This window comes from Euleptes europaea, chromosome 4, assembly GCF_029931775.1.
Source record: "Euleptes europaea isolate rEulEur1 chromosome 4, rEulEur1.hap1, whole genome shotgun sequence".
Taxonomy (NCBI): Eukaryota; Metazoa; Chordata; class Lepidosauria; order Squamata; family Sphaerodactylidae; genus Euleptes; species Euleptes europaea.
Window position 1 is genome coordinate 4,909,787 of NC_079315.1, and position 15,355 is coordinate 4,925,141.

At 56.3% G+C, this 15,355-nt stretch overlaps 1 protein-coding gene across 1 annotated transcript in view; it reads left to right on the top strand.

Annotated features, from left to right (window-relative positions):
- LOC130476390 (alpha-2-macroglobulin-like protein 1) overlaps window positions 1–15,355 on the top strand; it is a 97,216-nt gene that overhangs the window by 68,583 nt on the left and 13,278 nt on the right. The window contains exons 27-29 of the mRNA XM_056848326.1: window positions 443–524; window positions 1,386–1,542; window positions 9,100–9,174. Of these exons, the coding sequence (XP_056704304.1) occupies window positions 443–524; window positions 1,386–1,542; window positions 9,100–9,174 (314 nt within the window). The remainder of the gene's footprint in view (window positions 1–442; window positions 525–1,385; window positions 1,543–9,099; window positions 9,175–15,355) is intronic.

Consider the following 15,355-nt stretch of genomic DNA (forward strand, 5'->3'; position numbering starts at 1 on the left):
TAAAACTAGGATAAAAACACATAAAAATTCCAATTAGGACTGCCAGTAAATAAAAACTAAACGTGGGGCTGCCACCGAAAAGGTCCTCTTTCTTGTTCCCACCAGGTGACCTTCTTTGATTGGCAGGTCAGTCAGGAGGACTTCTCCCTCCTGACAGCAAGTTCAGAGAAAAAGGAGTATAAAGCTGAAGGCAGACCACCTCAGCTCAAACCCTTTGGTCTGGCAGACTCGCCTAAATACAATCACACCGCTGCCGGGTTGAAAAGTTTCTGCTGGCTACGGAGGCCTTTTCCTCTGCCGACCGTCGCCTTCCTCGGAGCCCAGAGTCTGTTGTATCGGGGAAGCTTCTTTCTTCTGGAAGAAAGCACTTCTCCTAGCAGAAGGGAGCCACGAGATCTGACCACCCCAAAGCTGAGAGCAACGTTTCCTCCATCTCCTGCAGGGTACCAGCGGGAACTGCTGTACAAACGCAAGGATGGGTCCTACAGTGCCTTTGGGATGAGCGACAATGAGGGCAATACTTGGTGAGTAGAAGGACACCCGCCAAAACGACGATGCCTCTTGGGTAGGGCTGCCAGATACCAGGTAATGGCGGGCCAATGAAGGGAGCGGCCTGCTGCCCCTCAGCTACGGTTGCCAACCTCCAGGTAGTAGCTGGAGATCTCCTGTTATTACGACTGATCTCCAGCCGGTAGAGATCAGTTCACCTGGAGAAAATGGCCACTTTGGCCATTGGACTCTATGGCATTGAAGTCCGTCCCCTCCACAAACCCCGCCCTCCTCAGGCTCCGCCCCAAAAATCTTCAGGTATTTCCCAACCCACAGCTGGCAACTCCATCCTCAGCTGGCTGGCAGGCGAAAGCAGGCCAGCTGAAGGGGGGGGCAATTAAAATCACTTCTGGATTTACCCCAGAAGTGATAGGAACTCTCCAGCACATTCCTCTAAAAATTCTATGGTTTCCATAGAGTTCTTGGAGGAACGTGATACAGCGTCCCCCTCACTTCCGAGTTTATCCTGGAAGTGACGTTCTTGTGCTGATCACCCGCCCAGTCCCACCACAACGAAGCTCCTGCCAGTGGTGAAGAGGGTCTTGGCAAACCTAGGCCCCTCTTCGCCAATGGTGTGAGGTTTTTGGGGCAGATTCTCAGGAGGGCAGGGTTTGAAGAGGGGAGGGACTTCAATGCCATAGAGTCCAATGGCCAAAGCGGCCATTTTCTCCAGGTGAACTGATCTCTACCGGCTGGAGTTCAGTTGTAATAGCAGGAGATCTCCAGCTAGGACGTGGACGATGGCAACCCTACTCTTGGGTGATGTTGTCTTCAGAATCTCTGAAGCCACAACGTCTGTCCCTTCTGTGCCCTCCCCCACACACCCCATTCCGCAGGCTGACGGCTTTTGTGGCCCGGGCCTTCGGTCAGGCCAAGTCCTACATCTACATCGACGAGAAGCACGTTGAGGACGCTATTCACTGGCTGAAGCAGCACCAACATCCCAACGGCTGCTTTGAAAGCGTGGGGAGGCTCTTCAACAACGCCCTGAAGGTACAGACGCGGAACCAAGCTGACCTGCTGGAACCTACCGATAATCACAGCAATGGCTATTCAATGGCTATTTAAGAAAGACGTAGACAAGCGGGAACATGTCCAGAGGAGGGTAATAAAGATGGTGAGGGGGTCTGGAGACCAAGTCCTATGAGGAAAGATTGAAGGAGCTAGGTACGTTTAGCCTGAAGAGGAGAAGACTGCGAGATGATACGATAACCGTCTCCAAGTACTTGAAGGGCTGACATATAGAGGAGGGTGCCGAGTTTTTTTCTGTTGCCCCAGAAGGTTGGACCAGAACCAACGGGCTGAGATTAAATCAAAAGAGTTCTCGTCTAGACATTAGGAAGAATTCCTAACAGTTAGAGCGGCTCCTCAGTGGAACAGGCTTCCTTGAGAGGTGGTGAGCTCTCCTTCCCTGGAGGTTTTGAAGCAGAGGCTAGATGGCCATCTGTCAGCAATGCTGATTCTGTGACCTTAGGCAGATCATGAGAGGGAGGGCACCTTGGCCATCTTCTGGGTGTGGAGTAGGGGTCACTGGGTGTGTGTGTGTGTGTGGGGGAGGTAGTTATGAATTTCCTGCATTGTGCCGGGGAGTGGACTAGATGACCCTGGTGTTCCCTTCCAACTCTATGATTCTATGATTGTGAAAGCAGAACCAAGTCCCTGCAGGGCAGGATTCTGTAGTCTGACTGCTTCAGGAATAAATTCACACTTGAGGCTTGTTACTTAGAAACAGCTTTGCCAACCTCCAGGTGGATATTGAGCAGGACCCTGTCAGCCCTTGGCCCACAGAACCAGAAATCACCACAAAGTCATATAGAGTCCAAACAGATGGCTTTTACTGATCAAATAGGCATACAGTGCAAACGAATAAAATGACAGCTATGAAAGGCTCACTAGCTGGGAGATATTATAAGGCAGGAAAGGCGGGAGATTACACGCATGAATACAGTTTCCCAGGAGCTGAGTTCCCAGGCCTAGGTATGCGACCTTGGGGGGCAGACAATACAGCACAGAGACAGAGGCAATAACGAAACCGAGATAGCAGCCTGACATTCTGCTCCCTTCAAGGCCCCCTCCCAGTTCGCAAGGGGGCTGGCCTGTCCGGGTAAGCAATGTGAAAGGCGTCGACGAGGTCGGGGGCGGAGACATCCCGTGCGCGCACCCATTCGTCATAGGCAGGGGGGAAATGTTTCCAACGAACTAGATATTGCAGATTGCCATGGTGAATACGGGAGTCGAGGATCTTGGAGACTTCGAAGTGTTCTTCCCCCCCCACCATGATGGGTTGCGCAGGCGGTGGGTCCGGATGCCACCGTGGAGAAGCAACATGGGGTTTGAGGAGGCTTATGTGGAAAACAGGATGCACACGCCTCAAGGATTTGGGGAGAGCCAGTTCCACTGTGACAGGGTTTATGACCCGAGTAATGGGGAAAGGGCCAATGAATTTGGCGCTGAGCTTATGGCACGGTTGGGTGGAACGGAGATTTTTGGTGGAAAGGTAAACCAAAGCACCCACTTGCAGGTCACCCCCGGGGGAGCGATGTTTGTCAGCTTGCGCTTTGTATTTACGTTTGGCCCGGTCGAGGTTGCTAACGAGCCAGGGCCAAGTGGTACGGAGGGCGTGTGCCCAGGAGGCAATGTCGGGGTTCCCCTCCCCCTCTACATCATCTGTAGGAGCGATGGGACTGAAATCTTGTCCATATACAGCAAAAAACGGGCTAAAACCTGTGGATTGATGCATGGCATTATTGTAGGCATATTCTGCTAAAGGTAACAGTTCCACCCAGTTATCCTGGTGGTAGTTAACATAACAACGCAAATAACATTCAAGTACAGCATTGACACGTTCAGTTTGACCATCAGTTTGAGGATGGTATGCACTAGACAATCCCTGTTCCACCCCCACCAACTTGAGGAAAGCTTTCCAAAACTTAGAAACGAAACCACTTCCGCGGTCACAAATTATTTTACGCGGAAACGAATGTAAACGAAAGATATGCGTCACGAAGAGGCGGGCCAGTTTTTGAGCAGAGGGGATCCCTGCGCATGGAATCAAATGTATTTGCTTAGAAAACAAATCAGTAACAACCCACAACACAGTTTTACCCCCACTGAGAGGGAGATCAGTCATGAAGTCCATAGCAATCACTTCCCAAGGTCTGCTGGGCGTTTCAAGAGGTTGTAGCAGTCCCGGGGGTTTGCCCTGCGATCGTTTCGCAGCGGCACAAACGGGACAGCTGCGGATGAAGGAGTCAATGTCGGAACGCATTCCCCCCCACCAGAACTGTCTGCGCAATAAGTGAAGGGTCTTCAGAAACCCAAAGTGCCCAGCTGTTTTGGCTCCATGAGCTAAATGTAAAACGTCCTTCCGGAGAGCTTTGGGTACATACAATTTTGAGTCTTTGTACCAGGACCCCCCTTGTTCCAAAACACCAGGAGGTAGGGTATGAGCGGAACGTTCTAAAAGGCACTGGTCCCGAAGGACAGTTAAAAAGGATTCGGAGATGGGGATTTTGGAGGGAGCCCCCCCGTCGGTCTGAGAAACAGTTATAGGGTTAGTGCTTACGTGCGGCGGCGCGCAGACTGCAGGCGGCTGAGCGGTCGGAGGGGTAGGAGGGGCGGGAACTCCGGTCTGTTGCGGTGGCGGCTGGGCAGCCGGTTGGGCTGGCGGAGCTTGCGAGTTAGGGAAGGTGTGCTGATGCTGGGATCGGGTTTGCACAGCCAGCATAGGTAGGGCTCCACGTTGCATAGGGGTGAACAGAGAGTTGGTGGGTCTTTCGAGTTTTACCGGATATTGTGGTAAACGGGAGAGGGCATCCGCGAGAACGTTCTGCTTCCCAGGGACGTGCTTCAGGGTGAAACGGAACTGAGCAAAGAACTCCGCCCACCGTTGTTGTTTCGCCGATAGCTTATGGGACCCCGTGAGGGCAGCTAGATTTTTGTGATCGGTCCAAACTTCAAAGGGTACTTTAGACCCTTCCAAGAATTGCCGCCATAAAGTTAGTGCATGATGAACCGCAGAGGCCTCTTTCTCCCAGATGGGCCAGTTTAGTTGGGCGTGCGCAAATTTTTTTGAAAAGTAAGCGCAAGGGTGAAGAAGACCGTCCGGTCCTTGCTGGAGGAGAGCCCCTCCCATGGCTACATCAGAAGCATCGACTTGCACAATGAACATTTGATTTGGGTCTGGGTGCCGTAGCACCGGCTCCGAAGTGAAGAGGCGTTTGAGGGCCAGAAAGGCGGCTTGGCATTGTTCAGTCCATAGGATTTTTGCGGAGGGCAAGGCAGCCGAGCTTACTTTTCCCTTAGTTTTCAGCAGGTCTGTAATGGGTAGAGCCACTTGGGCGAAGTTAGGGATGAATCCCCGATAGAAGTTTGCAAATCCCAGAAATTGCTGTACTTGCTTACGGTTGGTGGGGGGAGTCCAATCGAGGACGGCTTGGACTTTGGCGGGGTCCATGCGAAGACCTTGATGGGAGATGATGTATCCCAAAAACGTGAGTTTGCTTTGGTGAAATTCACACTTAGCTAGTTTAGCGAACAGTTGATGGTTACGCAGGCGTTGAAGAACTTCTCTGACCAGAGTCACATGCTCGTCCATAGTTTTCGAATAAATGAGAATGTCATCTAAGTAGACCACCACCCCACGATATAGAAGGTCATGTAGGATTTCATTGATGAGTTGCATGAAGACCCCCGGGGCCCCCTTTAATCCGAATGGCATTACAAGGAATTCATACATTCCGAAACAGCTAGAGAAGGCAGTGAGGTGTTCATCTCCTTCGCGGATACGGACTCGGTAGTAGGCTTCCACCAAGTCTAATTTAGAGAACACACGGCCTTCCTGTAATTGTCCCAAAATATCCGATATTAATGGGATAGGATAGGCGTTGGTCTGGGTAACCGCATTGAGCTTTCTGAAGTCAATGCACAGGCGAAGGTCGCCCTCTTTTTTCCGGACGAAAAACGCGGGGGCCGAGTTTGGGGCATTCGAAGGGCGAATGAACCCTCTGGCGAGGTTTTTGTCCAAAAAGTCCCGGAGGACAGTGCGCTCGGAAGCACTCATAGGGTAAATCTTACTTTTGGTTAATGTGCAGTCCTTTACTACTTCAATCGCACAGTCTGAGGCTCGGTGGGGGGGTAAGGCATCACATTCCCTAAGGTCGAAGACATCTTCAAAGTCCCGGTATACAGCGGGTAGAGCCGGTGGTACTGGGGCAGTAGAGGTTAATGCTGGAACGGGCGGAAATGGCAGAGCAAAGTTTTGCCGATGCTGGTCGCAGGTGGGACTAGCGAAAGAGATAGTGTTTGTTTCCCAATCAATACTGGGACTATGTCCTTTAATCCAGTTAATTCCCAAGACCACTTCAAATCGGATAGGAGCTATAGTGAAGTCTATTTGTTCCCAGTGGGAACCAATTCCCATTGCCACCCCTATGGTGCGGTGATCAACTGGACCCCCCTGGAATTGGCTCCCGTCCATTTGAGCAAATTGGACGGGGGCGGGTAAAGCCTCTGAGTCGGCTTTGAGTGCAGCAAACGTGGCTTCGCTTATGAGAGTGCGACAGCAACCGGAGTCAATTAGTGCTTTGACGGGGATTTGTGGACCTCCGTTAAGTTGTTGTAAAACTGCATCCACGTAGACGGTGGAGTCCACTTCTTTGATTTTGGTAGGAGCATTCGGTTTGATAGGAAGATCCTGAGAGGTCTGTGGAGATGCTCCATTCACCACAGACCGGAGCCGTTTTTTGACAAGTCGAGGGGAGATTCCAGGTTTAAGGCTGGAGACATCCAAGGATTTTCCTCATCCGAAGAGGGAAAGCTGTCCCCCAATGGGGCACTTGTAATCCGAGACCCGGCGGGGTCGTTGGAAGCAGGCAGGGAGGCTGGGTCCCCGGCATGGAGTGCAGAGGGTGTGGGCCTTCCCGGAGCTGCGCTGCGGGTGGCCGCGGTGCCTCTGCGTGGTGGACGACCTCGGGCGCGGGTTGTCGTGCTGGGACGAAATAATTCCTGGCGGCGTGGGCAAACGGCTGCAAAGTGGCCCATTTCTCCGCATGTAAGACAGGCACCCCTCTGAAATCGGGCTTCACGTTCCTGGAGCGGACGTGGGGGATTTCGTGGGACGAGCAGTGGTGCCTTGGGTTGAGGCTTTTGGGTGCCCTTCTCCTTGTGCTTTTGACGGACGAGAGAAATAAAGCGGCGGCGGCTTTCCACTTCCTCGGCTAATAGGATCCAGCCTTCGAGGGTATCGGGATCGCCCCGCATGTAAGACCAGTTCAGAATGTCAGGATGCAAGGCTTCCCTGAAATGATGGATTAGGGTGGTCTCGGGCCAACCTACAATTTTACTTGCCAGTCGCTGAAATTCATCGGCAAATTCCCGAACTGTAGCAGAGCCTTGTTTTAATTGTAAGAGTTCCGTTTTGGCTCTTTCCCCCAGGAAGGGGTCCTCAAACCTCCTTCTCAGGGCAGTCATGAAGTTGTTGAGGGAACGAATCGCACGAGAGCGGGTGTCAAACTGGAGGACCATCCAGTCAGCCGCTTTGCCTGTCAGGAGGGAAGCTACGTACCGCACCCGGCTATCTTCCGTGGGGAAAAGTTGACCTTGTTCTCGCATATAACTGTCCACTTGATGCAAGAAACAAGGCAAAGTCTCAAGAGATCCGTCATACGTAGTCCTCAATTTGAGTTGCTTCCAAGGGCCGGGCGCGGGTTGACCCGGTTGCACGGGTGGCCCGGGCGGAGGAGCAACAGGAGCTCCAGGAGGCAAGGGTGGAGCAGGCACATTAGCAGGTGGTTGCACGGGTGGTCCGGGCGGAGGAGCAACAGGAGCTCCAGGAGGCAAGGGTGGAGCAGGCACATTAGCGGGTGGTTGTACGGGTACCCCCGGACCCGGTATCGGAACGGGCTGTCTCTGAGCTATCAGGGTTTGTTGTAATTGCCTGTTCTCTTGAAGCATAAGTTCCATTACTTCCTGGAGTTGATCAACACGGTCGGAGAGCTCCCGATTCTGGGCTCGTAAAAGATGAACCTCCTCACTTGGGCCACCAGTAAGATGAGGCTTACTGGTTCGGAAGCTCGTGGCCCATTGAGAGCTATCCCCATATAAATCCTCGTCTTCAGACTCATCTGAGTCTCGACGTCGGTCCGCCAAACGGCGTGCGCGTTGGGTCGCACGCGACGGGACAAACGCCGGGGAAAAAGTCAGACCTGATAGTCCCAGTACATAGTCCTTGGGGCGCGTGTCCACGTTCGCCTGATTCCTAATCCTTGCTGCAGCCGCCCTGGCTGCTTCCGCCGCCTCTCTCTCTCTTGCGACCCTAGCCGCTTCGGCGGCTTGCTGATCCGCAAGAACTTTGGCGTTCTCAAGTCTTAGGGCAGCCTCTGCCGTAATGCGCGGCAAAAGTTCTGTCTCGAGGAGCAAGAGTATGGGGTCAGGTTCCCCGCCCAGCAGAGGTTGTACTCGAACCGCCAGTGCGGATGCCTCGGCTCCAAACGTCGGGGTCAAAACTTGAGCCAAGGTGGCTACCGGGGTGTCCTTTGTACATTCCACAAGGAGAAGAGCGGTGCTAATAGCGACTCGCTTGGCCTCAGCTTGGCAGCTGGCCGCATCCGGGATCAGGGAAAAACCCTCCGGCGGGGCTCCCGCCATGGTAGAAAGAGTTTGTCGAGAAATAAGATTATCCAAAAGTCCAGTTAATATTTGTAAATCCTCAGTCGCCAATCGGGCATCGTCCAGTAATTGATCCAAGTCCTGAAGATCTAAACGAGCATCAGTATCCTCCGATGTTAACATCCAGAGACGTCCTGTAAGAGATTGCCACTGCGCCTGTACCAGTCCCCTCAAGCGGCAAACCTCTCGGGTCGTCCGGAAAAGTTCAGCGATTAAGTCTTGTAACAGAGTAGGGTCCTCTGAGAAGGGCTCCAGGGTAGTAGATCACCTGGAGAGCTGCACAGCTCCCATCCAAGTGGCAGGCGAACCCCCCTGGGCTCCAGCCTGGCTAGGAGAACGGTGAAGATGAGTGTTAGCTGTCATAATGTCAGCCCTTGGCCCACAGAACCAGAAATCACCACAAAGTCATATAGAGTCCAAACAGATGGCTTTTACTGATCAAATAGGCATACAGTGCAAACGAATAAAATGACAGCTATGAAAGGCTCACTAGCTGGGAGATATTATAAGGCAGGAAAGGCGGGAGATTACACGCATGAATACAGTTTCCCAGGAGCTGAGTTCCCAGGCCTAGGTATGCGACCTTGGGGGGCAGACAATACAGCACAGAGACAGAGGCAATAACGAAACCGAGATAGCAGCCTGACAGACCCCCACCCCCCCAACAACTATGGCTAAACAGTCTATAACAATTACACAGTAGCAAATTGCATGCAGGAAACAATTCACTGATCGATAAACAGGGACCTTTTATTCATCTATATAGCTCAATTCAAAACACTGCATGGGACACACAATATGCAACTCCATATAAACTGGGCAATAGAAAATTGCCACGCAGTTCCAGTCACTTATCTCCTGTGCCTTCCCTTCCCGCCACAGGGCGGAGTGGACGATGAGCTCTCGCTGACGGCTTACGTGGCGGCCGCGCTGCTGGAGCTTCACCTTGACCAGAACGTGAGTCTCCCTCTGCCTTTTCTGAAGAGCTCTTGCTCCCAGCAGCTTCTAGGGAGGGGCCGTGGCTCAGGGGTAGGACTGCTGCTTTGCATGCAGGAGGGTTTCACAGGAGCTCCTGTTCTTCCCACGCTCCTGCCTGCTCGGGCCTGGCTTTCACAGCAGCTCCTGTTCTTCCCACGCTCCTGCCTGCTCGGGCCTGGCTTTTACAGCAGTTCCTGTTCTTCCCACGCTCCTGCCTACTCGGGCCTGGCTTTCACAGCAGCTCCTGTTCTTCCCACGCTCCTGCCTGCTCGGGCCTGGCTTTTACAGCAGCTCCTGTTCTTCCCACGCTCCTGCCTGCTCGGGCCTGGCTTTCACAGCAGCTCCTGTTCTTCCCACGCTCCTGCCTGCTCGGGCCTGGCTTTCACAGCAGCTCCTGTTCTTCCCACGCTCCTGCCTGCTCGGGCCTGGCTTTCACAGCAGCTCCTGTTCTTCCCACGCTCCTGCCTGCTCGGGCCTGGCTTTCACAGCAGCTCCTGTTCTTCCCACGCTCCTGCCTGCTCGGGCCTGGCTTTCACAGCAGCTCCTGTTCTTCCCACGCTCCTGCCTGCTCGGGCCTGGCTTTCACAGCAGCTCCTGTTCTTCCCACGCTCCTGCCTGCTCGGGCCTGGCTTTCACAGCAGCTCCTGTTCTTCCCACGCTCCTGCCTGCTCGGGCCTGGCTTTCACAGCAGCTCCTGTTCTTCCCACGCTCCTGCCTGCTCGGGCCTGGCTTTCACAGCAGCTCCTGTTCTTCCCACGCTCCTGCCTGCTCGGGCCTGGCTTTCACAGCAGCTCCTGTTCTTCCCACGCTCCTGCCTGCTCGGGCTTGGCTTTTACAGCAGCTCCTGTTCTTCCCACGCTCCTGCCTGCTCGGGCATGGCTTTCACAGCAGCTCCTGTTCTTCCCACGCTCCTGCCTGCTCGGGCCTGGCTTTTACAGCAGCTCCTGTTCTTCCCACGCTCCTGCCTGCTCGGGCCTGGCTTTCACAGCAGCGCCTGTTCTTCCCACGCTCCTGCCTGCTCGGGCCTGGCTTTCACAGCAGCGCCTGTTCTTCCCACGCTCCTGCCTGCTCGGGCCTGGCTTTCACAGCAGCTCCTGTTCTTCCCACGCTCCTGCCTGCTCGGGCCTGGCTTTCACAGCAGCTCCTGTTCTTCCCACGCTCCTGCCTGCTCGGGCCTGGCTTTCACAGCGGCTCCTGTTCTTCCCACGCTCCTGCCTTCTCGGGCCTGGCTTTTACAGCGGCTCCTGTTCTTCCCACGCTCCTGCCTGCTCGGGCCTGGCTTTTACAGCGGCTCCTGTTCTTCCCACGCTCCTGCCTGCTCGGGCCTGGCTTTTACAGCGGCTCCTGTTCTTCCCACGCTCCTGCCTGCTCGGGCCTGGCTTTTACAGCAGCTCCTGTTCTTCCCACGCTCCTGCCTGCTCGGGCCTGGGTTTTACAGCGGCTCCTGTTCTTCCCACGCACCTGGCTGCTTGGGCCTGGCTTTCACAGCGGCTCCTGTTCTTCTCACGCTCCTGCCTGCTCGGGCCTGGCTTTCACAGCAGCTCCTGTTCTTCCCACACTCCTGCCTGCTCGGGCCTGGCTTTCACAGCAGCTCCTGTTCTTCCCACGCTCCTGCCTGCTCGGGCCTGGCTTTCACAGCAGCTCCTGTTCTTCCCACGCTCCTGCCTGCTCGGGCCTGGCTTTCACAGCAGCTCCTGTTCTTCCCACGCTCCTGCCTGCTCGGGCCTGGCTTTTACAGCAGCTCCTGTTCTTCCCACGCTCCTGCCTGCTCGGGCCTGGCTTTTACAGCAGCTCCTGTTCTTCCCACGCTCCTGCCTGCTCGGGCCTGGGTTTTACAGCGGCTCCTGTTCTTCCCACGCACCTGGCTGCTTGGGCCTGGCTTTCACAGCGGCTCCTGTTCTTCCCACGCTCCTGCCTGCTCGGGCCTGGCTTTCACAGCAGCTCCTGTTCTTCCCACACTCCTGCCTGCTCGGGCCTGGCTTTCACAGCAGCTCCTGTTCTTCCCACGCTCCTGCCTGCTCGGGCCTGGCTTTCACAGCAGCTCCTGTTCTTCCCACACTCCTGCCTGCTCGGGCCTGGCTTTCACAGCAGCTCCTGTTCTTCCCACGCTCCTGCCTGCTCGGGCCTGGCTTTCACAGCAGCTCCTGTTCTTCCCACGCTCCTGTCTGCTCGGGCCTGGCTTTCACAGCAGCTCCTGTTCTTCCCACGCTCCTGCCTGCTCGGGCCTGGCTTTCACAGCAGCTCCTGTTCTTCCCACGCTCCTGCCTGCTCGGGCCTGGCTTTCACAGCAGCTCCTGTTCTTCCCACGCTCCTGCCTGCTCGGGCCTGGCTTTCACAGCAGCTCCTGTTCTTCACACGCTCCTGCCTGCTCGGGCCTGGCTTTCACAGCAGCTCCTGTTCTTCCCACGCTCCTGCCTGCTCGGGCCTGGCTTTCACAGCAGCTCCTGTTCTTCCCACGCTCCTGCCTGCTCGGGCCTGGCTTTCACAGCAGCTCCTGTTCTTCCCACGCTCCTGCCTGCTCGGGCCTGGCTTTCACAGCAGCTCCTATTCTTCCCACGCTCCTGCCTGCTCGGGCCTGGCTTTCACAGCAGCTCCTGTTCTTCCCACGCTCCTGCCTGCTCGGGCCTGGCTTTCACAGCAGCTCCTGTTCTTCCCACGCTCCTGCCTGCTCGGGCCTGGCTTTCACAGCGGCTCCTGTTCTTCCCACGCTCCTGCCTGCTCGGGCCTGGCTTTTACAGCGGCTCCTGTTCTTCCCACGCTCCTGCCTGCTCGGGCCTGGCTTTCACAGCGGCTCCTGTTCTTCCCACGCTCCTGCCTGCTTGGGCCTGGCTTTCACAGCGGCTCCTGTTCTTCCCACGCTCCTGCCTGCTCGGGCCTGGCTTTCACAGCAGCTCCTGTTCTTCCCACGCTCCTGCCTGCTCGGGCCTGGCTTTTACAGCAGCTCCTGTTCTTCCCACGCTCCTGCCTGCTCGGGCCTGGCTTTCACAGCAGCTCCTGTTCTTCCCACGCTCCTGCCTGCTCGGGCCTGGCTTTTACAGCAGCTCCTGTTCTTCCCACGCTCCTGCCTGCTCGGGCCTGGCTTTTACAGCAGCTCCTGTTCTTCCCACGCTCCTGCTGCTCGGGCCTGGGTTTTACAGCGGCTCCTGTTCTTCCCACGCACCTGGCTGCTTGGGCCTGGCTTTCACAGCGGCTCCTGTTCTTCCCACGCTCCTGCCTGCTCGGGCCTGGCTTTCACAGCAGCTCCTGTTCTTCCCACGCTCCTGCCTGCTCGGGCCTGGCTTTCACAGCGGCTCCTGTTCTTCCCACGCTCCTGCCTGCTCGGGCCTGGCTTTCATAGCAGCTCCTGTTCTTCCCACGCTCCTGCCTGCTCGGGCCTGGCTTTCACAGCAGCTCCTGTTCTTCCCACGCTCCTGCCTGCTCGGGCCCGGCTTTCACAGCAGCTCCTGTTCTTCCCACGCTCCTGCCTGCTCGGGCCCGGCTTTTACAGCAGCTCCTGTTCTTCCCACGCTCCTGCCTGCTCGGGCCTGGCTTTCACAGCAGCTCCTGTTCTTCCCACGCTCCTGCCTGCTCGGGCCTGGCTTTCATAGCAGCTCCTGTTCGTCCCACGCTCCTGCCTGCTCGGGCCTGGCTTTCACAGCAGCTCCTGTTCTTCCCATGCTCCTGCCTGCTCGGGCCTGGCTTTCACAGCAGCTCCTGTTCTTCCCTCGCTCCTGCCTGCTCGGGCCTGGCTTTTACAGCAGCTCCTGTTCTTCCCACGCTCCTGCCTGCTCGGGCCTGGCTTTCACAGCAGCTCCTGCTCTTCCCACGCTCCTGCCTGCTCGGGCCTGGCTTTCACAGCAGCTCCTGTTCTTCCCACGCTCCTGCCTGCTCGGGCCTGGCTTTTACAGCAGCTCCTGTTCTTTCCACGCTCCTGCCTGCTCGGGCCTGGCTTTCACAGCAGCTCCTGTTCTTCCCACGCTCCTGCCTGCTCGGGCCTGGCTTTTACAGCAGCTCCTGTTCTTTCCACGCTCCTGCCTGCTTGGGCCTGGCTTTCACAGCAGCTCCTGTTCTTCCCACGCTCCTGCCTGCTCGGGCCTGGCTTTCACAGCAGCTCCTGTTCTTCCCATGCTCCTGCCTGCTCGGGCCTGGCTTTCACAGCAGCTCCTGTTCTTCCCACGCTCCTGCCTGCTCGGGCCTGGCTTTCACAGCAGCTCCTGTTCTTCCCACGCTCCTGCCTGCTCGGGCCTGGCTTTCACAGCAGCTCCTGTTCTTCCCACGCTCCTGCCTGCTCGGGCCTGGCTTTTACAGCAGCTCCTGTTCTTCCCACGCTCCTGCCTGCTCGGGCCTGGCTTTCACAGCAGCTCCTGTTCTTCCCACGCTCCTGCCTGCTCGGGCCTGGCTTTTACAGCAGCTCCTGTTCTTTCCACGCTCCTGCCTGCTCGGGCCTGGCTTTCACAGCAGCGCCTGTTCTTCCAACGCTCCTGCCTGCTCGGGCCTGGCTTTCACAGCAGCTCCTGTTCTTCCCATGCTCCTGCCTGCTCGGGCCTGGCTTTCACAGCAGCTCCTGTTCTTCCCACGCTCCTGCCTGCTCGGGCCTGGCTTTCACAGCAGCTCCTGTTCTTCCCACGCTCCTGCCTGCTCGGGCCTGGCTTTCACAGCAGCTCCTGTTCTTCCCACGCTCCTGCCTGCTCGGGCCTGGCTTTTACAGCAGCTCCTGTTCTTCCCACGCTCCTGCCTGCTCGGGCCTGGCTTTCACAGCAGCTCCTGTTCTTCCCACGCTCCTGCCTGCTCGGGCCTGGCTTTTACAGCAGCTCCTGTTCTTCCCACGCTCCTGCCTGCTCGGGCCTGGCTTTCACAGCAGCGCCTGTTCTTCCCACGCTCCTGGCTGCTCAGGCCTGGCTTTCACAGCAGCTCCTGTTCTTCCCACGCTCCTGCCTGCTCGGGCCTGGCTTTCACAGCGGCTCCTGTTCTTCCCACGCTCCTGCCTGCTCGGGCCTGGCTTTCACCGCGGCTCCTGTTCTTCCCACGCTCCTGCCTGCTCGGGCCTGGCTTTCACAGCAGCTCCTGTTCTTCCCACGCTCCTGGCTGCTCGGGCCTGGCTTTCACAGCAGCTCCTGTTCTTCCCACGCTCCTGCCTGCTCGGGCCTGGCTTTCACAGCAGCTCCTGTTCTTCCCACGCTCCTGGCTGCTCGGGCCTGGCTTTCACAGCGGCTCCTGTTCTTCCCACGCTCCTGCCTGCTCGGGCCTGGCTTTCACAGCAGCTCCTGTTCTTCCCACGCTCCTGCCTGCTCGGGCCTGGCTTTTACAGCGGCTCCTGTTCTTTCCACGCTCCTGCCTGCTCGGGCCTGGCTTTTACAGCAGCTCCTGTTCTTCCCACGCTCCTGCCTGCTCGGGCCTGGCTTTTACAGCGGCTCCTGTTCTTCCCACGCTCCTGCCTGCTCGGGCCTGGGTTTTACAGCAGCTCCTGTTCTTCCCACGCACCTGGCTGCTCGGGCCTGGCTTTCACAGCGGCTCCTGTTCTTCCCACGCACCTGCCTGCTCGGGCCTGGGTTTTACAGCGGCTCCTGTTCTTCCCACGCACCTGGCTGCTTGGGCCTGGCTTTCACAGCGGCTCCTGTTCTTCCCACGCACCTGGCTGCTCACCTGCAGTGCCATTCCCTGTATAGGCTGTGTGTCGATTTGGTGTCCTGCTGGGCTCCTCCCCCTGCCCACCCACGTGCAGCACCACCTCCGCCTCCATCCTCACATGATGGCAGCAGCTTGGTAGATGCTGGGCAGAGGCCGCTGCCACCCATCTTGCTCACACAGCAGCAGGGGCTGGCAAGTGGCGACCCCCTTTCCCTTTTGGTTCCTCAAAATGGTGGCTGAGGTCTCATGACAGTATCACAAGATCTTAATTTTTCACCCTTAAGTTATATTAATTGAAGATTAGAAGAATAAGAATGTAGGCATGATGGGGAAAAGTTTGATTTTTAGTTGTAAGAATAATTTAAAAAAATAATTTTGTATTTGTAGCTAGAGGGCAGATAGTAATTTCTTAATTAGATTTATGTTTGATCCAAACAAAAACGGAAGTATGAACACATGAAGCTGCCTTCTACTGAATCAGACCCCCTTTCCGTCAAAGTCAGTATTGCCTACTCAGACCGCCAGCGGCTCTCCAGGGTCTCAGGCAGAGGAA